Genomic DNA, 24482 nt, shown 5'->3' with positions numbered 1-24482 from the left:
AAAAGGGTATTTGAATCAAATAATTCAATTGGATTTTTTTCTTGGGATATATAAAATAAATTACTAGACACCCCAATGTGCCAGGTATACTTTGAAGTTACTTCTTTAAAACCACTGTTTATTTATTTATTTATTTATTATTACTATTTTTTGAGACAGAGTTTCGCTGTTGTTGCCCAGGCTGGAGTACAATGGCGCAATCTTGGCTCACTGCAACCTCTGCCTCCTGGGTTCAAGCAATTCTCCTGCCTCAGCCTCCCGAGTAGCTAGGATTACAGGCACCCACCACCATGTGTGGCTAATTTTTTGTATTTTTAGTAGAGATGGGGTTTCACTATGTTGGCCAGGTTGGTCTCGAACTCCTTACCTCAGGTGATCCACCCACCTCAGCCTCCCAAAGTACTAGGATTACAGGCATGAGCCACTATGCCCAGCCCACTGTTTATTTATTTTTTTATTAAATAATTAGAACATGTTTATACCATCTCACTGGGTATTCTTTATTCTTTTAAAAAAGATCTTTGGTCTAGCTCTCACAGCAGTCACTCATTTATCCTCCCTTCTTTCTTTCTTACATGATTTACTACAATGGGACATATTGAGATAGTCAATCAACACATTTATTGATTATCTATTCTACAAGGCATTATGTCAGATGGGATGGGGAATACAAAGATGTTTAAGACAGGTCTTCTGGAGAATATAATCTATTGTCAAAGATACGATATGAAACAGATAATATAAACTTAATGTTAAGACTATATCTATAGTTTTGCTTGTAGAGGTTAAATATATTTCATGCTAGATTCATTTGGCAAGTGGTAACTACATTTTACCCCAGAACTCCATAGTAAATAGAGGATTTAATATCATCATTTAATAAAGCTCTTATGGAATAACATTTTTAAAAATTTGTGTTTATTTCTTACCAGAGAGGCCTGTCAAATTTGCATCTTTGATGAAAATTTCAGTTATTCCAAGAGCCTTCAAAACATCTTTTAAATCAATTTCCTGTTCCACTGTGAACCTGGAGAACACACAGGGAGAAAAATATTTAGTTACAGCATCTTGTTACCTGGAACAAGAACAAAGTGTTAGATATGTGGATATTTAAAGTCTGCTTTATGGAGAGTAAATTGTGCTAAAACTGGCTTTTGACTGCAATTAGCATTTGATTGAACATGGAAAAATAGGTGGCATCAAAGAGACTGACATAACAAAATAGAATTTAAACATATAAGGAGGAAAATATATGATATAGACACAAAACCATAATGTATGGTATAACAAATGAGTTTTGAGATCAAGTATCATTACCATATGATTACTTAGTATCATAGTATTGAGTAAAACTTGTAAATGAGTAGCTTTCAAAATCCTTTGACCTAGTAGTAATATATTTGATTTTTTTTTAAGCTGGAGATGACTAATCATACATTTACCTCGGTTATTTCATTCTCTTCTTAGTATCCTGGTCAATTTATGTTCCTTTCCCTCTGCCACTATGCAACTCCCACCCACATCAATGCCATGGACAAGGTTAAATTAGACCCAAATTTTATTTTACAATAAATACATTTAGCATTTCAGCTCCCTACAACTCAGAGAAAGCAAAAATAAAATGCACTACATTAAAAAATTTATGGTTATAGTGATCTCTAAAACATAAGCCTGTTCTCATGATATCATCACAAAAAGCAATCAATGGAGAGTGAGTGAAATATCTTAAAAACCATGTGCTTCTACACTGAAGAATTTTTTTTTTTACTTTAAGTTCTGAGATACATGTACAAAACATACAGGTTTGTTACATAGGTATATATGTGTAATGGTGGTTTGCTGTACCTATCAACCCATCATCTAAGTTTTAAGCTCCATATGCATTAGGTATTTGTCCTAATGCTCTCCCTCCCCTTGTCCCCCACCCCCTCAGACAGGCCCCAGTGTGTGATGTTCCCCTCCCTAAGTCTATGTGTTCTCATTGTTCAACTCTCACTTATGAGTGAGAACATCCGGTGCTTGGTTTTCTGCTCCTGTGTTAGTTTGCTGAGGATGATGGTTTCCAGCTTCATCCATGTCCCTGCAAAGGAAATGAACTCATCCTTTTTTATGGCTTCATAGTATTTCATGGCATATATATGCCACATTTTCTTTATCCAGTCTATCATTGATGGACATTTGGGTTGGTTCCAAGTCTTTGCTATTGTAAATAGTGCTTCAATATACCTACATGTGAATGTGTCTTTATAATATAATAATTTGTAATCCTTTGGGTATATACCTAGTAATGGGATTGCTGGGTCAAATGGTATTTCTGGTTTTAGAAAACAGCATGGTACTCCAAAACAGATATATAGACCAATGGAACAGAACAGAGACCTCAGAAATAGCACCACACATCTACAACCATCTGATCTTTGACAAACCTGACAAAAACAAGCAATGGGGAAAGGATTCCCTATTCAATAAATGGTGCTGGGAAAACTGACTAGCCATATGCAGAAAACAGAAACTAAACCCCTTCCTTAACACCTTATAGAAAAATTAACTCAAGATGGTTTAAAGACTTAAATGTAAAACCTAAAACCATAAAAATCCTAGAAGAAAACCTAGGCAATACCATTCAGGACATAGGCATGGGCAAAGACTTCATGACTAAAACATCAAAACCAATTGCAACAAAAGCCTAAATTGACAAATGGGATCTAACTAAACTAAAGAGCTTCTGCACTGCAAAAGAAACTACCATCAGAGTGAACAAGCAACCTACAGAATGGGAGGAATTTTTGCCGTCTATCCATCCAACAAGGTCTAATACCCAGAATCTACATGGAACTTAAACAAATTTACAAGAAAAAACAACCTCATCAAAAAGTGGGCAAAGGATATGAACAGACATTTCTCAAAAGAAGACATTTATGCAGCTAACAAACACGAGAAAAAGCTCATCATCACTGGTCGTTAGAGAAACGAAAACAAAAACCACAATGAGATACCATCTCACGCCAGTCGAAATGGTGATTATTACAAAGTCAGGAAACAACAGATGCTAGCGAGGCTGTGGAGAAATAGGAACGCTTTTACACTGTTGGTGGAAGTGTAAATTAGTACACTTAAGAGTTTTTTTAAACAAAAGAATCATGGGTCTTTATTTTTGTTTTAATTGACCTTATGAATTATTATATATAAATGTGTATCAATTTTGAAAAAATAAAACATTATTTTAAAACAAAAAGAAAATAAATATAGTGATCGTAAACAGAATATTAACTTAAAAAATAGTTTCCACAGCAAGCCAGATTGGTCTTAATATGGACTCTTCCCCAAACTAATGAATTGTATCACCAAACTTTCTTGTGAAAGACATGGACCAAGCATGCCTGCTTCAAGTAACACATTTTTGTGCATGTGAGACAGGGTTTCACTCTGTCACCCAGGCTAGAGTGCAGCAGTGGCATGATCACACCTCACTGCAGCCTCGAACCCCCAGGCTCAAGCAATTCTCCTGCCTCAGCCTCCCAAGTAGCTAGGACTACAGGTGCACATCACAGCACCTGGCTTTTATTTTTTGTTTTTAATTTGTTTGTATAGATGTGGGTCTCGCTTTATTGCTGAGGCTGATCTTGAAATTCTGGTCTAAAGCCATCTTCCTGCCTCGGCCTCCTGAGTAGCTAGGACTACAGACATAAAACACCACGCCTGAAAAAATACATTTTTAAACAAGCAAAGGCATTTATTTTATTTTAAAAGTGAAAACAACTGGCTAGAACAAAATGCTTCACTTTTTCTAGGATGTTGCCTCCTAATTAATACAGATTATAAATATAAAATTTTAGGCGATAGGTTGTTCTCTTAACAGAGATAAGTCCGTGATAGTCAACAAAAAGTTTCATTAGCATCATTTCTAACGTCTGGTTTTAAGGAAAATGAGAAGGAAATGATGGCAGTTAACAAAAGGAATGATTAGTGGAAAATAGTTTTAGCAGGTTCACAGTTATGGAAAAATATGATTGACAGATGAGTACATGTATATCAAACAAACTAAACCGAGTGCTAAATTTTATCTAAATTTTGCACTTTGACTTAATATTGTTTATTTTGTTTTCTACCAAAAGCAGGTATTGATTGTGAAGTAGAATTGTTCTATGGTATCCATCTCAAAAAAGGGAATGAGTAAGAAAATACAGAATGTCTCAGACAATACATTCAATGGCTTAAAATGTTTATGTGTGTATGCGTTTGCTTATTGTTACTATTTATTTTTGAACACTTATGTGGAGCTTAGTATATGCCAGAAACTTGCAAGAGTATAAAACAGATATTAATTTAAATATCACCACAACCCTGAAGCAGGTATTTTTGTTATTCTCAGGTAATAGAAAACATTGAGTAGCAGAAAGATGAAATAACCTGTACAACCAAGGTCATACAGTTAATAAGTGGCAGAGCAGGGCTATGGATCCAGGTGGTATTACAGTTGTCCTGCTCCATTTAAAATAAGAAAGAGAAGGAAGATATTAGTAGCGGATTCTTTTTGCTTCTTAAAAGCAGCTTAGTTTGTTTCACACTTTAGTGATGAAACACTAGCTAGTCAGGTGATGATGAGTGACCGATCCAGGCAAACTTCGGCAAGTTTCTTAATTTCTGAGGCTCAGTTTTGGCACAGGAAAATGTCAATAATAATACCTATTTCATAGTATTGTTGGAAAGATTAAATAAGGTTAGATCTTAGGATGGTGCTAGCATGCAGGAGGCATGCAATGAGGAGCAGATACCATTAATACCATTTATTATATTGTAGTTATGTATAACATGTCACATTATTATAGACGTTAGGGTGTTGTATGTTTGCATTCCAGTAGTAATTGGTGTAATTTGATTAAATAGCTATATTAATCCCTGCCACCTTAACTGTAAATCAGCCAAATCTATTGTCTTATTTATTCCAATATTTGCAATATCTAGCATAAGACAAACCACATAGGTTGCAAATGAAATAAAATCTAGGTGTTTGTAAGACCTTGTTCAAAGTTGAAGATAGGGAGTAAATAATCTCCAGTTGTCCATTCCTTGACTTTTTAAAAAATCAAACTATTGAAAAATAGTGATTACTTATTATTTCTTTCCTCTTAATATAAGCTAATATTAATATAAATAATCGTTATCTCCCATATATTGAGTGCTTACTATGTTTCAGGCACTATGCAAATCCTTTTGTGAATAATATGTTATTTAATGATTTCTGTGATGCTCTCGAACAACCCTATGAGATAAGTGTCATTATCTCCTGGCTGCAGAAGGCTAAACTGAAGCTTAAAAGAGCTAAGCAACAAGCAACTTTCTCTAATCACACAGATAATATGTGGTAGAATGAGGATATGAATGGAGGTCTTTCTGACAGTAAAGCCCCCACATCACTAATCACTATAATTCCAACAACAACTTTTAAAAATAAAAAAAAACATTAGAAGTAGATTTTACATTTCATAAATTATAAACATTAAAAGCCACGACACTGCTTTTATAAAGCCGAAGGGCATGCCTGTTTTAATAAAGGCATACAATGTAATTTCTGCATTTGCAACTTTCTACCTGAATAAGTTGAAGAGCCATACGGAGGGTAGAGGTTTGAAGACCTGCAGAACAAGTGTTAGAAAATAACAAATATATCCTAGCTAGGAGACTATAACACATATAAGGATTAAAAACCCAATCATACCCTTTGTAGAAAAATCTAATGAAAAGCACTCATGGTAAAAAACAAAATCAGGGCCGGGTGCGGTGGCCCACGCCTGTAATCCCAGCACTTTGGGAGGCCGAGGCAGGTGGATCACCTGAGGTCAGGAGTTTGAGACCAGCCTGGCCAATATGGCGAGAACCCATCTCTACTAAAAACACAAAAATTAGTTGGACATGGTGGCACATGCCTGTAATCCCAGCTACTTGGGAGGCTGAGGCAGGAGAATGGCTTTTGAACTTGGGAGGTGGAGGTTGCAGTGCTCTTGCAGAGCCAAGATCGTGCCATTGCATTCCAGCCTGGGTGACAGAGTGAGATTCTGTCTAGAAGAAAAACAAAACAAAACAAAACAACAACAAAAAAGCAGATGACTTATGTAGTTTTCTTTACAAACATCAAACTAAAATGCTTTATTAATAGGCAATTATTTCAAAATATCAGGATAGTTTCTGGTTACAAAATAGAGAACCACTTCACATCCTTTGATGTCCAACACTCTGATCACAAATGACAAATCTGAGACTACAAAGCCAGAGTAGACTGATACTACATACAGCAAGGTACATCTGCTTCCAAGTATTAAAGTATTTGATGCTGACTTTAGAAAAATCTTTTTATATCTAAGCTATATCAGTAAAGACTGAAAAGGAAGCATACGCACTGAAGAGGAGAAAATTCAAAAGAATCAAGTTTAAAAAATTCAATTTAGAGAGAAGTATATATAAAGCTACCTATAAGATTAACACAGTGTAAATACCAGGACTTAAAATGTACACTAAACAAATTACAATAATATTAATAATAGGTAATAATTACATAATGCTTACGCTGTAGCAGATTTGATACTTAAGTGCTTTTTGGGTGTTTTACATAAATATTTTATATATGAAACAAACTATTTTTGCTACCATGGATAAATGGAAGGATCTGGCAATCTTATTTAAATCTTAGACATGTACAACTATGTATATAAATCTTGTGGCATTTCATTGGATTTGGTAATGGGTACAGCAATCTTACCTTTTTTTGAATAGATTCTTATATTTTGGATAAAAATACAATTTCAATTCAGCATCTAATTTCTGTAGAACTTACTGTTAAGGGGGAAAAACTGCTAAAATACAAAAGCAATTTCTTCTTCTACATGACCCTCCCCTGCAAATACCCTCCCCTTTACCTCTTAAAGACAGCATTTTATATATTTTTATTATTTGAATAATAATCTACAAGAAACTTAAATTTACCAGAAAAAAACCCATCAAAAAGTGGGCTAAGGATATGAACAGACACTTCTCAAAAGAAGACATTTATGCAGCCAACAAACATATGAAAAAAGGGCTCATCATCACTGGTCATTAGAGAAATGCAAATCAAAAGCACAATGAGATACACATATAGTGAGCATAGCACCCAATAGTTTTTCGACCCTTGCCCCTTTTCTGTCTTCCCTCCTCTAGTCATCGTCAGTGTCTGTTGTTGCTATCTTTATGTCCATGAGTACCCAACATTTAGCTCCCACTTATAAGTGAGAAAATGCAGTATTTGGTTCAAGGACAGTGTTTGAAAGCTGTTTGTATAAATTCTAGCAAAATAGAAAGTAAAAGTACCTGTCAAGCAGGACAAGAATGTGGTCAAAATACAGAAATGCAAGTTGCATTTTCAGAGTAATATCTCTCTGTGGATAAAACTATGCACACCATTAAAATTGACACTTGAGTAAACACAGAGTATAGCTACGAAAAACATTTTTACCTTTGCTAAAAATGGGTCACATAAATCATTACCATTATCAAACATTTAGTGGATCCTAATGCTGTAAAATGGAGAAGGTGGAGTTTCACATTGATTATTATAATATATAAGTATTTGAAAAGAGCCATTCTGTTAAAAGGGGAATCCAGAGTTATTTATTTTGCTATTTAGCCTCCCTATCTATGCATTAGCCATGTACAGGGAGAATTTATGGAACTCCTGGAAAAATTGATACATGATAATTACCTGTGCCTAATTTAGTACAGGCATTAATATGAGCAAGACAGCCAAACTATTTCATAATTGAAGAGTATCTCTTAGGAAATGAAAATTTAATTTTCTTCTGCTGCTACATTCAATTTCTCAGCGGGCAGGACCTGGAGGCCACATTTTCTAGCGAATATGGTTGAATTAGAATGTATAATATTTAGTAAGCATTCATTTAGAATTCTGTTAATATACTCCTAAATAACTTTGCATCCTCACAGAATTGGAGCATTTGGAAGCACTGCACTTAATTCATGGATTTAATAAGAGAAGCATTAACACTGTACTGAATTTCTCATTTTATCAAAAGGAATTCTTCATAAAATGCAAGAAAAAATACAAAATTAATTGTGAAAGGTCATTAGATGAGGGTCAACATGGACTAAATGTTTTATAAGTTTAGGCCTGATTTACATAGTAATTTAAATTTAACCATTCATGTTCAAAAGTAAATTGTTCTTTGGAATTAAGGTACATTGTTTACATATTTAGTATATAAATGTCAATTATCATACATAAAAAAACTCTTGGTAGGTATTCATTAACTACCTCTCCTTAAGAAAAGACTTATAATGGAATATTTCTACATATATGTATTGTCATGGAAAGTTATGCATGCTAAATATCTTAGCCAAAAAGATTTGGGTTATGATTGTCTTGGCTTTTGTATGTAGACAAGAAAATATGTGGCTATATATAGCCATATACAGAAAATTGAAACTGGATCCCTTCCTTACACCTTATACAAAAGTTAACTCAAGATGGATTAAAGACTTAAATGTAAAACCAAAAACTATAAAAACCCTAGAAGAAAACCTAGGCGATACCATTCAGGACATAGACACAGGCAAAGATTTCATGACAAAAACATCAAAAGCAATTGCAACAAAAGCAAAACTTAACAAATGGGATTTAATTAAATTAAAGAGCTTCTGCACAGCAAAAGAAACTATCATCAGAGTGAACAGAAAACCTACAGAAAGGGAGGAAATTTTTCCAATCTGTCCATCTGACAAAGGTCTAATATCCATAATCTACAAGGAACTTAAACAAATTTACAAGGAGTAAACAATCACATTAAAAGGTAGGCAAATGGCATGAACAACACATCTCAAACGAAGACATTTATGCAGCCAACAAACATGAAAAACAGCTCAACATCACTGATCATTAGAGAAATTCAAATCAAAACCACAGTGAGATACCATCTCACGCCAGTCAGAATGGCAATTATTAAAAAGTCAAGAAACAACAGATGCTGGCAAGGCTGTGGAGAAAAAGGAACATTTTTACGCTGTTGGTGGAAATGTAAATTAGTTCAACCATTGTGGAAGACAGTGACTCCTCAAAGATCTAGAACCAGAAATACCATTTGACCCAGCAATCCCATTACTGGGTATATACCCAAAGGAATACAAATCATTCTATTATAAAGATACATGCACACATATGTTCATTGCAGCACTATTCACAGTAGCAAAGACATGGAATCAATCCAAAATACCATGCCCATCAAGGACAGACCAGATAAAAAAAAATGTTGTACATATACACCATGGAATACTATGCAGCCATAAAAAGGAATGAGATCATGCCCTTTGCAGGGACATGGATGGAGCTGGGAGCTATTATCTTCAGCAAACTGACAAAGGAACAGAAAACCAAACAGTGCATGTTCTCATTTATAAGTGGGAGCTGAACAATTAGAACACATGGACACAAGGAGGGGAACAACACACATTGGGGCCTGTCAGGGGGTTGTGGGGAGGGAGAGCATCAGGATAAATAGCTAACGCATGCAAGGCTTAATACCTATGTGATGAGTTGATATGTGCAGCAAACCACCATGGCACACGTTTACCTATGTAACAAACCTGCACATTCTGCACATATATACCAGAACTTAAAATAAAATATAAAAAATAGAAAATATACGGCTACATATTATTTATAGTTATATATTATGAATATATAACATGACATGCTATATAATAACTTATGACCTAACACAATATTCCATATTATGAATATATTATAAAACATAATTTTCCAGGCAAAAACTCCATAGTTCTGAATAGATCTCCTTCACTTACACCACAAACTATCAGCTAAGTTTTTAGAAACATTGATATTTACATAAAATGTAATCCTTAAATGATAATTCCTAAAATTAGAATAAATATGAATAGGTTAATCAGTTATTAATAATTCATCTTTAATACTAATAACTTATTTATCACCTTAATGCTCACAGTAATTAATCATACTTGAACAATTTTCTTAATATAGAATGTGTTTTAACTGTACTTTCACATACATACATACATATATATTTAATCTGTTTTTATTGATATGTCTTGTTTTCTAGACTAAAATTTACATAGTATGCTAATAAACATGTTCTACTTGTTTACTGGCCTAGTTCTCCTACTAGGTTTTAAGGTATTCAAGGATAGAATAAACATTTCAGTTCAGTTTCATTTTGCAAACACTTACTGTGTTCTTTCTATAAGAAGGAAAACTGGCTCTACCCTAGAACTTACAGAAAGAAAACTAGCCCTACAAAAAGATAATGTTATTATGGGATGGTAACAAGTAATAACAGAAAGGTGTATAAGTGAAGCAAAAATGAGGGTAACTTGCTCCAGGTAGTTCATGGGAGGCTTCAGAGAAGAACTGGTTCTAGAGGTGTACCCTGAAGGCTAAGCAACACTATCTTGGTAAAGAAATATGAGGAGGGCAGTTTAGGCCAATGTAAGAACATAAGTATAGATTCAGAGACATGAAAAGAGCATGATGTATGTGGCATAATCACAAGTACTTGGACAGAACATGCAACAACATGCTTGATGTGATGAGTGGCCAGAAATGGGGTTGAGAAGGGGATGGCATTCAGGACATTAAAGGCATTCTATGCATCTTATTCTTTTAGCCACAGGGAGAATTTTGAGCAGAGTTGCATCTTCCTGCTAATTTATGGTTGCATCTCAGCACCTAGCACAGTGACTTGCTTGCAGTTCTTCTAGCAGTGTCAGAGATTGTTTCCTCTCCAGTCATAATCAATCTTTAGTGTTAATAAAATACTTGTCAATGCAAATGATATTCAGACAAAATAGACAGATAAATTTTCTAAAACAAAGACAAGAACATTAATTATATCTGAAACTAGGTCTTGATGAATAGCACCGAATGAACCAATAAGTGAGCATGTGTCTATGGGAAGGACCACATGAGTATGAAAGAAATGACTATGAAAGAATACTAAAAAGAAGAAAATTCAAAGAAGAAGGAGAAGGAGAAAGAGAAGTAGAAGAAAGAGAAGGAGAAGAACAAGAATAAGAAAGTGGCACAAGAATTATAATTCGAAAGCAGTTCGAAGAGTTTTTCTGGGTCAGATTTTCATTGATAGCCCATCTTCCATGCTGTGGGACGGGTGACACAGGAACCTCATACCTGGGCAGGTATACTTCTACTTTTTGCTTCTTCACAGAGTTTGCCCATTCTTCAATCAGCTGTGCTTTGACTAATGGCTCCAGGGTAGCAAGAGGAACTTCCTGTCTGGACAGCACCAGCATCATGCTTATTTCATCTCCCTCGTATGGTATTTCTAGGACTTGGTAGATACCACCAGCTTCATTGGAGCCATCACTAAATTCCCCTAAAAAGAAAATAAAGGCCATAAAAGATGCATATCAAAGCTTAAAAAAAGCTGGGGGTGAGAGATGAAAGACTACATATTTGGTACAGTGTACACTGCTCAGGTACTTGTGCAACAAAATCTCACAAATCACCACTAAAGAAGTTTTCCATGTAACCAAAAACACTTGTTCCCCAAAAGTATTGAAATAAAATCTAAAAAAATAAAAATAAATAAAAAGATTTAAATTTGTTATATATGTTTCTTCCTAAATAGTATATAGAATATAAAGAAATTCAAGCATCTGATAAAAAGCAGGTTTATTTGAAAATAGGCCCTAAAATTCAAATAAGTTCACAGCCCTGTATAATTTATTTTATTTTAGAATCCACGGAATTATTTCACATTTATAATAATATGTATTCAAGACTTGCTTTTTATTTTTAAATGAGACAATTCAATATATCTAAAGTGTAGCATTAGAAACAACAAAAAACACTGGTTAGAAAAATAAAGCCTTGGCTCCAAGCTGACTGTAAAGCACATTGATCAATATTCACCTGATTTTTAAGAAGGGAAAATTTGACCATTTAATACCTGGCACTTCATTATCACAAAAACTACAAGTTTTAAAGCAAAGTTTGCAGAGTCAAAATGAAATCTAAGCATTGTATAATATTTAGCTATTATATTTGTGAATATTGATATCTCCAAATTAGGTAATTAGGTAAATGAGGTAATTGGCTTTGTGCTCTATGAACTTAGCCAAATAAACACACACACACACACACACGGCCAAAATGAACTATATATATATATATACACACAGTATATATAGTTTTATCTACATATAAAACCTGTACGCATATAATTTTAGAGACAGGGTCTTGCTCTGCCACTTAAGCTGGAGTGCAGTGGTGTGATCATAGCTCGCTGCAGCCTCAAACTCCTGGGCTCAAGCGATCTTCCTCCTTCAGCCTCCCGAGTAGCTAGGACTATAGGTATGTACCATTATGCCTAGCTAATTAAAAATATATATATATATATTTGTAGAGACAGGGTCTTGCTGTGTTGCCCAAGCTAGTCCGAACTCCTGGCTTCAAGGAATCCTCCTGCCTCTGTCTCTCAAAGTACTGGGATTACAGGCATGAGCCACAGCAGCTGGCCTGTACTGTGCTTTTAATAGAATAAAACTACTAGTTCTAACATATACTTGGCTAAAAATTACCTTTCTGATTATGACTTAACAAATTATTACAAGTCAATATAGTGGATAAGAAGGACTAATACCTTAAACTTCTGAGGAGTCCAATAAAACACCTTTGAAAATAATGCCAAAGATATTGAATTATATTAAAAATTATAGGCTCTCAATAAATTAAAGTATAAACAAACAATTATGTTTGGCCATATGTACACATGTCTAAAATCAAATTTTTTTTAAAGTCCTTGTATAAGAAGAATGTTTGTAATTTAAAAAGTGGTACAGAGCCCAAATCAAGTGCTTCGTGGAACATATGGTTCACTAAAACCCATCCTAAACCCAGTGAGTTTTTGGAGTAAATCAGAACATTCTCACACAATGTCAGGTATTTTCAGATGAATAAAGCTAATGTGCAGGTGTGGTCGACTTAGAAATTTGAAAATACACTGGAAACTATCAATGAATATAATATTTACTCAGAAGCTAATTAGAGGGATTTTAAAATGGAGCCAAAAAAATTGAATTGTAACCCGAATTAGATTGACAAGGAGTTTGAATATGAATACTTCATGTTTTTCTTAGAAATGTATTGATATTCTGCAAGAAAAGAGAAATAAAAGCAAAAAGTGTCTTACCATAATAAAATTCTCCTTGTTGATACATCATCGGAATTTGGACTTCACTTTCATCATCTTTAGTAAAAGAAAAGGTTCTAGTATTTTCAGGCCTAAACTGTGACTTCCAGTTCCCCTTGAAATAGACAGCATTAATGAGGGCCAGATAAGTGGCAGCGTCAAAATCCCTTGGGGATACCAAATCTTTCACCAGATCTATTTAGGAAAAAATGAATAGATAAAAATTCATGTTAAACTGGAAGATTAAGGGGGACCAGAAGATTTTCAAACCACCATCTGATAGAGTGGTCCAGAGAAACTGTACACCAAATTTACAATGAAAATAAAAAGTATCTTACTTTCAAAGGGAAAAGAGTTACACACACGCACACACACACACACTATATATATATATAATTGCATATATATATAATTGCATATATATATAATTGCATATATATATATAATTGCACATATATATATATACACATATATATATATGCAATTAAGGGCATTCAAAACACCCATATCACCTGAAATAATACTAGTAGCTTCTTGATACACAAACTACAGAACCACATACAACATAAGCTTAGACTTAATCACTTTCTAGTTGCAATGATGCACGTAAAACTCTTAATAGAGAGTAAGCACTCAATAAATGCTTCGAAGTTTATTCTTTTTTTTGTTTGTTTGTTTTGTTTTACAGTCTCGCTGTGTCACCTAGGCTGGAGCGCAGTGGTATGATCTCTGCTCACTGCAACCTCTGTCTCCTGGGTTCAAGTGATTCTCATGCCTCAGCCTCCTGAATAGCTGGGATTACAGGTGTGTGCCACCACACCTGGCTAATTTCTGTATTTTTAGAAGAGATGGGGTCTCACCATGTCAGCCAGGCTGGTCACGAACTCCTAGCCTCAAGTGATCCACTCCACTTGGCCTACCAGAGTGCTGAGATTACAGGCATGAGCCACCGCGCCCGGCCCTAAGTTTATTCTTGAACAATGTACATGATTAAATTATCAATTTCAAATTCTTCCCTGTGTATACTGGACATCATTCTGCCAATATACCAATTGCTTTTGGGTAAGTGAAAACAGATGAGTGAAAGCCAGTTTAAATCATGATGCATTAGTGTTTATCATCTGAAATATTCCTTTCCAAATCTATTTTAAAAGATATTAGGTCTTTGCTGTTTGCTAAACGTGTCTAAAGGAGTTTGAAAACAAATGGGTTTTAATAGTTGAATCTACTTCATATAGATTATCACCCCTGATTTATTCTTTGATTATTAAAAGACTAAATTTGTTTATTTAATTGTAATCTTTTTTTAATCTCACAGATAAAAAACATAAGACAAAAATTTGCTCTGTATTCTCTCACTGTATTAATCATGGCACTTCTTAAGGTAAAAGATGCCTGCATCTTGGAGATTAAGGGATATTGAGTATCTACTCAGGGTTGTTTTTGTTGTTGTTCCAATGTAAAGTTCAAGATTAACATGATTTGGGTGGCTTTGAAAATATGGCTTCATTTAATGAACAGCTATAAAAATTTACTTTTAATTTAGTCTCAATTTTTGGACCGATTTCAATTATTTTGCTGGTCAAATTGGAAAATAAAATGCTAAAATATGAAACATTTGGAAACCCTAAATACATTTAAAAAATATAAAATAGCAATAAAATTTCGAATGAATACATCTCATTCTAATTCCTCTCCATTTTGGAGGGCTTAAAATAAGCTGCTCTTTTGAAAATGAGTCATATACCAATGTTTTAAATTACCAATGAAGTTCTTTGGTTCAAAAGCCAACAAACATCTATAAACTCTGATTTTTAACTCTTTTTAACTCTATTTTGATCACATTGTTATGAGAGCCAACTGCCATTCTATCTAGCAACTAATTTATTAAATAGGACAAGCAAAATTCCAATAAAGTGGTTAAGATTACAGAGGAAACCTATCAATCAGAGAGTACAGATTTCAGATTATCACTGCCAAATTCTATATATGCCAAAAGATTTAACTTCTTTCTCAAATGTTCATTCATAACAATGTTTCTCAAATAGACCATAATCTATACAAAATAATTATTAGATACCCAACTAAATGCTCTCAAACATTCAAAATGCAAAAGGAGCAAGGAGGAAATACTTTCAGAAGTTAAAGACAGTTAAAACTAAGCTACTAGAGGAAGAAAGGAACCAAGTGACATACTGTTTGTGTTATTCTCCACCCACTTATTGATGTAGTTGGCCACGGCTACATTTTGACTGAAGTCCACATGATTTACTTCCGCATTAAAATATTTTTTCATCATTTGCAAAAACTCCTCATTGACATGAAATCCATTTTGCACAAACAAGGAATTGGCAATTTTCATCACATACTGGTTCTCTTTAGCAGTTACCATGTTAGAAAACTCCTTCAAGACAGAAAATTCTTCACCTGAAAGATGAGAAAGGATAAGTTTATGTGTAGAACAAACATGGTGAAATGTCAAGGAGAGTGGAGGAGCATTAAAGCACAGCAAGGGAGATTAACCGAACAGGCACCCAGGGGAAAAGTGCCAGGCTTTCCCCCCACATTGATATGGTCCAATACTTGTACTACTTCTAGATGTTCAAATTAACTTTTTGCAAGTTAATATCATCTACTGATATTATTTTTTATTTCATTGTTATTTTGCTACAATCTATAGAGACTGTTTTCTTCCAAATTACTAGGTTACTTTGATGAAATTAAACTTCTTTTATACTATTAGAAAAAAGTACGTATTTTAAAATTCAAGATCATCTTTTACATTTTACTCAGTAGACCTTTTAATTTTAAAACTAGAAAAGCCATTAGAAATTGTTTTAATTTTTAACTTTTTAATGAGCTAATTCACACATATATCAGAGCATTAAAATAGAAATCAAACATCATGTCAAAGTAATTACAAAATACCATTACGCTAGAAATTTCCCCCAATACATAGAATTTTTATAATAAGATAACACTTCAAAAAATCTTGGATGCTATTTAAACAAGAGGATACTGCTGATTTTAAGCAAAAATTTCTGATATTCTTAGCAAACCATGCTGTCTTTCTTTGTAGTACTCATCATATTTGTAATTTTTCATTTATTTGTGTGATAAAATATGTGCCTCTCCCTCTACACTGAAAACTCCAGAATAATGTTTGCTTTTTTAAATCACAATGAGTTTATGTAAATCATAATAATTTTTAAAAGATGCAATTTCCTTAGATTCACTCAGCCAGAAATGGAACCAGGAATTAACAGATTTCTTGGGCTTCCTAATCCCTCTAGCCATATCATTTCAATGAGATTATTTTTTACCCTGTGTAAATATTGCTGTGTCTGGAATAAGAATACAACATAACTGAGTCAAAGTCAAATTCAAAAGTCTTGAGAAATCAAACCTGATCACTCTTACCATTTTTCAGGCTGTCATATCCCATTGAGTGGCGGATTTCTTTCTGGGTAGACCCTTGGGCCCCAAGTTCCATCATTCCCATTGCAAGAGCAATACTCAATGGAGAGAAGAGAATATTTTCATCTTCACCAGTGGCTCTAAGACGATTATACATATTCACTGACAAGTCAGCAATGGCTTCCTCAGGGAAAGTGGCCCCTGTAGCCATACTTTGCAGAACCAGCAAAGAGAAGAGTCCAAGGAAAGCCATATTGTAATAGTTTCAAGCCTAAAAAACAATAATTTACATATTAATTATTAGTTATCTCTATAACAAAAGTCTCATGGAAGGATATGTTGGGAGGTTCTACTTTTAAAAAGTCAATTAACAGTTAAATGAACAAATTACACTGCTAAGTTCTGAGGATTCTCCCAGGAACAAGATACCACGGTCTCCACCTTCATGGGGTTAAGAGTATGTATAGTTACTTATACAACAAGTAATTACAAGTCATGTTTGGTGAAACTAATTTATCAGTTTTTCATAGCCTCGCCAAATACAGTTTGATCATGACTTTGAATGGACTTACTCTAGCTTTCACTAAACTACATAGGTCTAGGACAAGTACAATGAAAACCAAAAGATACTTACATGGCTTAAGATGAACTAGCACCGCTAGGCATTTGAAAATGTCACTGCACCCATTTATAAAGTAAATGCACCTTGCAGCTGGGTTACCAACTGGTGAGCAGAGATCAGACATATACCTGCCTCAAATCCCAGTTTATTCATTCCAGGTTGCAGAGCCCACAGGAAGTGGTAATCCAGAGAAGGAGCAGACTCAGCACACCCTTGCGTGATTGTTCCTCATGTATTGGTTCCTAGGAGGCTGCTGCTCTCCCAGTGACAATCTTTGGGCAGGGAGGAGCCCTCTACCAAAGTTGAGAATGAGGCTGAATTCTTGCTATGACACAGTCCATTTATATTCAGGCTTATGTTACCATTTCAGCTTACACTAAACAAATTGGTGTTTCTATTTAAATTAATATTTCTAATTATCAGGCTCATCAGGTTCTTGAACCAAATTGAAGGGCATCGAGGCCACATTTTCTCTTGGAGAAAAAAAGCACCATCAGTGCCCAGATATCTCTGAATAATATCTCTGCTTTTTGGCATGCCAGTGTTCCAGAAGCCGTGTCTTCCCACAAACAGCCTGACTTGCGCACACTGGGGACACGATTTCCTCTTTCCTTTGTATTCTCCCATTTTGTCACTACAGGCATTTGGAAAGCTAAACTGTTTATTCATACAATTAAGTAACTTACTTGTTCTTGATGATTTAAAAAAATCACTAAAACAACATGTAAAGTGATATTGAGCAAATGCATTTGGAAAATTGTATTTTAATTATGGTCGAGCATTAATAGTCTCCATTACTCAATTAACAGAGTACATACACATTGAACTGAAGAGCAGAGTGATTCCAACAGGCTTATGAATTAGAAGATCCTAATCAGTCCTGTAACATTTATTTGTAACTCCCATTTCAGAGAACTCCCTGGTGACTTTGTAAGTCCTTCACATTTTCATGTTAGAGGCATCAGTTTTTTTGTCTGAAAAGTTCCAAAGTCCTCTGCCCTCACCCATTCACCCTCCTGCATTTGTATGCAAGTTTAAATAGTTATTGCTTGTTTAGGAAGGTAAGTCTCAGCCTCTTTGTAAATATGAACTCTCATCACCTCTGTTGCTAATGGGATGACAGCTAATGGGAGATGGAGTGCACTGCTGCGGGGCAGTCTCTGTCACTCATGCAGCATTAGGATAAAGCCAGGTGCCAAGAGCACAGCTGCCCTGCCAGTCTACTGATTTCAGCCACCTTTGGGGGGCTGCCACTGCTTTGGCATTCTTACTTCCTTTTGTACTCCAGAGAACTCCAGGAAAAGGCAGAAGCTTTACTCGTGGTGATGCATGAGATAGGTTTAAACAAACCTACAGTACTGCAAGTTGTATAAAAGTATAGCACAATTACATACAATACACAATACTTGATAATGATAATAAATGACTGCGTTACTGGTTTATGTATTTACTATACCATACTTCTTATCATTAAAAAAAAATAACTGTTATACAGCCTCAGATCCTTCAGGAGGTATTCCAGAAGAAGGCATTGTTATCACAGGAGATGACATCTCCATGGGTGTTATTGCCCCTGAAGACCATCTAGTGGGATAAGATGTAGAGGTGGAAGACAGTGATGTTGATTATCCTGATCATGTGCAGGCCTGGGTGAATATGTGTATTTGTGTCTTAAGTTTTAACAAAACTGTTTAAAAAGTAAAAATATAAAAATAAAAAGTAGAAAATTAGAAAAAAAAGCTTATAGAATAAGAAGGATATAAAGAAAGAAAACGCTTTTGTACAGCTGTACGATGTGTCTGTGTTTTAAGTTAAGTGTTGTTACATACTTACACACTTACTGAACACAGCTTGCATGGGTAGAAGTTCTTTGGGTACGTGAGTGAGTAAGAGGTAACTGAACGTGACGCCTAGGATATTGCTGTACAATACTGGAGCCAGACGTGGTGGCATTACAAAACAGTCAAAAAGTTTTTTAAACATTTAAAACTTTATAAAGTATAAAAGTTACAGTAAGTGAAGGTTAATTTATTATTGAAGAAAGAAAGGCATTTTTAATAAATTTAGTATAGCCAAAGTATACAGTGTTTATAAATTCTACGGTAACATACAATAATGTTCTAGGCATCACACTCACTGATTTACCCAGAAAACTTCTACCCACGCAAGCTCCATTCATGGTAAGTGTCCTTTACAGGTACATCATATTTTATCTTCTCCAAGTCTTTTTTTTTTTTTTGAGACGGAGTCTCCCTCTGTTGCCCAGGCTGGAGTGCAGTGGCGCGATCTTGGCTCACTGCAACCTCCGCCTCCCGGGTTCACGCCTTTCTCCTGCCTCAGCCTCCCAAGTAGCTGGGACTACAGGCACCCACCACAACGCCCGGCTAATTTTTTTTTGTATTTTTAGTAGAGACGGGGTTTCACCATGTTGGCCAGACTGGTCTCGAACTCCTGACCTTAAGTGATCCGCCCGCCTTGGCCTTCCAAAGTGCTGGGATTACAGGCGTGAGCCACCGCACCCGGCCTATCTTCTCCAAGTCTTATATCTTGTCCCACTTATCCAAGGACTGGAAAGGCAGGTTATAGTGTATTTTACTATTCCTTTTCTGTGTTTAGATACACAAATACCACTGTGTTATAACTGCCTACCATATTCAGTACAGTAACATGCTGTACAAGTTTGTAGCCGAGGAGCTACGTAATACCATATAGCTCAGATGTGTAGTAGGCTATGCTATCTAGGTTTGTGTAAGTATACTCGGTGATGTTGCCACAAGAGTGAAATTGCCTAATGACTCATTTGTTCAAATATATCTCTGTCATTATGCAATAAGTGTGTAAGGCCAAGCAATTAAATTTACTGTATGATACTTGTATCTGTCAGTCAATAACACAACTATTTGGAAACCACTGCATTTAACATGAATATCATATTTTAGGCTAAGAAAAATATTGTATTTGTATAAAACAAAATCCAACCTATTGCCAATAAGCATTCCATAAAACAAGGCAAAATCTATTATGATCACAGGCATTTTTGTTTACAAATGAACGTACCATGAGATGATAATAATAATAGTTAACATTTGTTGAATACTTATAACAACTATCTTATTTAAACTTTGCAATCACCTTATAAGTACAGACACTTATTATCTCCATTTTATTAATGGAAATGCAGGCTTACAGAGGTTAGGAACTTGCCCAAGGTCATACAGGAAGTGCTAGAGCCAGGATTAGAGCCCAAGCCATCTTTACAGGGCTTTACCTACTAAACTAACCTGGCTCTCCAGTCCTTGGATAAGTGGGACAATATATAAGACTTGGAGAACAAAGACTTGGATGTAAGTCCCAAGTCGGCTATCATGCTGTTTGACCCTCAGCAAGTCACATGAATTCTCTCAGCCCTAGCATCCTCATTAATGAAATAAAGGTATTAATCCCCACTCTGCAAAATTATTAAGGAAATAAATAAGAGAGAGTGTGCAAAGCACTCTTTTTTTTTTTTTTTGAGACACAGTCTCGCTCTTTCGCCAGGCTGGAGTGCAGTGGTGAGATCTCGGCTCACTGCAACCTCCACCTCCCGAGTTCAAGCGATTCTCCTGCCTCTGCCTCCCAAGTAGCTGAGACTACTACAGGCGCATGCCACCATGCCCAGCTATTTTTGTATTTTTAGTAGAGACGGGGTTTCACCATGTTGGCCAGGATGGTCTCGATCTCTTGACCTCATGATCCACCCGCCTCAGCCTCCCAAAGTGGTGTGAGCCACCATGCCTGGCGCGAAGCACTCATTTTAAGCAACAAGTTATTCTAACAGAGGACATTATGAAAAAATGTTTCCTAGGTATCTATATTTTTTAAGTTAAACAATAGGCCAGAGAACCAAAATGAGTATTTTTATCATTGATACGGTTTCGCTATGTCCCCAGCCAAAATCTCATCTTGAATTGTAATCCCCATAATCCCCGATCTGGTAAAGAGCAGGACCAGGTGGAGGTAATTAGATCATAAGGTCAGCTTCCCCATTGCTGTTCTCATAATAGTGAGTGAGTTTCACAAGATCTGATGGTTTTATAAGCGTCTGTCATTTCCCATGCTTGCACTCTCTCCATCCTGCCACCCTGTGAAGAAGGTGCCTGCTTCTTCTTTGCCTTCCACCATGATTGTAAGTCTCCTGAGGCCTCCCTAGCAATGTGGAACTGTGAGTCAATTAAACCTCTTTCCTTTATAAATTACCCAGTCTCGGGTATTTCTTCATAGCCGTATGAGAACGGACTAATACAATCATCTCTGTTGCCCATCTAATGTAGCACCATTAGCCATTCATTCAGCCAAGACTGATAGAGATTCCATGAGGTTATCAAAATCTATAAGGACAGGCTCTTGTCCTCAAGGAACTCACATTATTTGCAAGAGTGTACAATTAATATTACAGTGGCTCTTTAAGAAAATAGATCTTTTTAAGAATGAGAAGAATAAATCATCCCTGCAGGAAAATACATGCACATGGATAGCAGAAAATTATATCCACTGGCCAGAATATTCACTGACCTCAGGTTAAAAACCTCTGGTTTACAGAGGTTACAGATGATCAGATAGAAAAAAAAGCAATGTTAGATGGACCTGCAGCTCTGCAGGTTTTTCTTACTGGGGAAAACGGGATGTCAAAACCACAGATGTATCTTCGGGCTTCTGGACTTCTGGAAAGAGCTCCCATTATGTTTGTGGGACAGGGCTCTGCCAGGGCAGTGGGCAGCAGGCCACTGATGTACATTCTGCCAAGAAATTTGGACCATGTGGCTATGAATTGTGGGAGCAGGCCCTGTCAGGGAACTCTTTCAGGGAGCTGAAAAAACTCTGCTCTGGAAACACACGTGTCTATCCACAGTTAAGTGATCTTTCTTCCTTTTGAAGGCAAGATGTCCAGCTTGCAAGCAAAATTACCTCTGCTAGCCTACTCTAGCCTCTCTGCTGCTGGTTGCTGGTTGCTGGCTCCCTCCTTTGCCTCTGTTGCCTCTGACTTCTCCTGAATGCTGGGTGGTTATTTTTAGTTTCTAGGTTTTTGGCTGGGTGGGGGCTGAAGGGAGTGGTTTCCTTGTTCTACATTTTAAGTGTTGATATTCTCCACAGCTCTAGTCCTGGCCGTTCTCTCTTCTTGGTAGTACACTTCTCACGCCCACTGGTGAACTCTCAAAACAAAGATACTTCAACTATTATATCTATTAAGATTATTCCCAAATAAGTAAAATTATAGCTCTGGCTTCATTTTTATCTTAATTTCTGATATGCATTGGTAATTGTTCTTGGGATATTTATTCGTTGATGCCTGCCAGCAGTTTGAATTCAAGGAGGCCCAAACAGGACTCCTTATCTTATCAATCAAATCTACTCTTTTTTCTTTCAACGTCAAAGCATTTGACTCCCCTCCATCTCTTTTTCCCTCATGTTCAATTCATTGTCAAGCACTCATTCCATGTTGCACCCTGGCACCTCTCCTGTTGATCATCCCATGGCCATTGCCATGGCCACAATGGCAGTTCTTCCTCTCAATGCATCTCAAGGACTTTTCCAATGGTTCTGGTTTCCAGCCACTCTCTGAACTGCTGGTTATTGGCCTCTTCAATCCAGCATATGCTGAGCCTCCAGATCAATTGTCTTGATACTCATGACCAGGCTATTCCTATGTTTACAAAACCTCAGGATCTCTCATCCCTGTAGACCAAAGCCCAAAATCTTTAGTCCCGAATATAACACAGCCTTTGTTCTGTGACGCAGCATAACTTTCTACTTACTACTCCTTCATGGATCCCGTAACTCTAGCCAGACTCTGTTTTGCATCAGATACACCAGAATTTTCCTCTCCTGTTACTGGCTTGTGTAGTTCTCTTTCTGAAACTAACCTAGCCCAAGTTCCATATGTTCAAACCCAAAGCACTTCTCCAGGTTCTGTTCTATTTTTGTCTCCTTCCTGAATACCCACTTGGTTCTTCAATTAAAACAGCAACTTCCTCCCTCCTTTAAAACCTTGGCAAATTTTTATCTCTACCTCTCCAATAGCACATACCACTGCTTCCTTCTGTTACAGGTAATTTCATACATGGATCATCTCTTGTCCTAAGCTTTTTGAGGACACAAATGGAAGGATATTCATCTTTGTATGTCTTAGGATAATCAGAATGAGCACCTAATTAATTACACATAGTAGGTGCCAAATAAATATTTATTAAATTAATATAGTGTGACAAGTAAAGGCCCATAATGCTGTATCAGAAGGAACAGCAAGAACAGTTGTCACTTCTAAATTATTAAGGCTAATCTACTTTGAGCCCAGGGGTAGCAGCTCAATTTTTTCTTCTCTTTGAAAAAGTGTTTCCATTTTTACAGCCCGACAAAGTGGTATTGTCACCAATGACTGGACACGTAATATAATAACAAGTACACTACCTTGAACAATCGCAGAAGGTGGTACCAAAACATTACAATATTAACATTAGTCTACAAAATGCCAGGGCCCTACTATTAATCATAATAATCAATATATTCTCAAATGAGTTACTTTCACATAGACAATTACATTGGAGATTTATTATTTTTCTAGCTACTCTGTAAAATGCCTTTACATAAAAACAACAAGAGGCTGCAGTACCAGAATAGTAGTAGATAGTGCTACGGTAGTAGAAAAGGTAGAAGTAGGTTAGCTATGAATAAACTACCCTTAATTCTTGCATTTCTCTTCTTTGTTACCAGTGGTAGAGTAAGTTGCGTATAAGTGTATATGTGTATACTACTTTAGAAAACACTTCATTAAAACAAGTAAGGGAACTAAATCTTCTTGTAATTAAGGTATGATGAATCACAAAACTGAAAGTCTGCATTATGAAAAAAGATAGTGTTTTTTAACTTCCCTGGTAGTTCATCTAATTTATAAGGTATTGATTATTCATAAATGCATCTTTTTTATAACCCAATTATTTTAAAATTATAAAAAATCGTTTCATAATTGTGAGTTGAGAAAAAGAGAGAGGTGTCCTTTGGTAGCTGAGAAAAATGCTTGAGGGAGGCCCTTTCTCCAGTAAAAAAAAAAAAAAAAAAAGCCACAAGAAATAACTAGGGAGAAATGCCTAACAAAAAGAACACTGTATTAGAAGTTCCCTGCCTGTTAATTCTCAGACTTTTGTATGTAAAGGACTAGTAATTCCTTTAATTGAAAG

The 24482-nt window shown here is 35.8% G+C and overlaps 1 protein-coding gene and 1 long non-coding RNA gene across 6 annotated transcripts in view; one reads left to right on the top strand and one right to left on the bottom strand.

Annotated features, from left to right (window-relative positions):
* LOC129058713 (uncharacterized) overlaps positions 1-14245 on the top strand; it is a 48885-nt gene extending 34640 nt beyond the window's left edge. The window contains exon 3 of one of the 2 annotated variants that reach the window (XR_008524018.2): positions 13921-14245. This is a non-coding gene — a long non-coding RNA (uncharacterized LOC129058713). The remainder of the gene's footprint in view (positions 1-13920) is intronic. The other variant, XR_010139298.1, reaches the window with a different exon arrangement.
* SERPINI1 (serpin family I member 1) overlaps positions 1-24482 on the bottom strand; it is an 88437-nt gene that overhangs the window by 17324 nt on the left and 46631 nt on the right. For all 4 annotated transcript variants that reach the window (XM_002814262.6, XM_063722321.1, XM_002814261.6 and 1 more), the window contains exons 2-6: positions 16653-16920; positions 15429-15659; positions 13233-13427; positions 11210-11414; positions 930-1027 (exon numbers count right to left, since the gene is read on the bottom strand). In XM_002814262.6, the coding sequence (XP_002814308.1) occupies positions 930-1027; positions 11210-11414; positions 13233-13427; positions 15429-15659; positions 16653-16902 (979 nt within the window). In that variant the 5' untranslated portion in view covers positions 16903-16920. The remainder of the gene's footprint in view (positions 1-929; positions 1028-11209; positions 11415-13232; positions 13428-15428; positions 15660-16652; positions 16921-24482) is intronic.

This window comes from Pongo abelii, chromosome 2 (assembly GCF_028885655.2).
Source record: "Pongo abelii isolate AG06213 chromosome 2, NHGRI_mPonAbe1-v2.0_pri, whole genome shotgun sequence".
Lineage (NCBI taxonomy): Eukaryota > Metazoa > Chordata > Mammalia > Primates > Hominidae > Pongo > Pongo abelii.
This window is presented reverse-complemented; position numbering and strand designations above follow the sequence as displayed.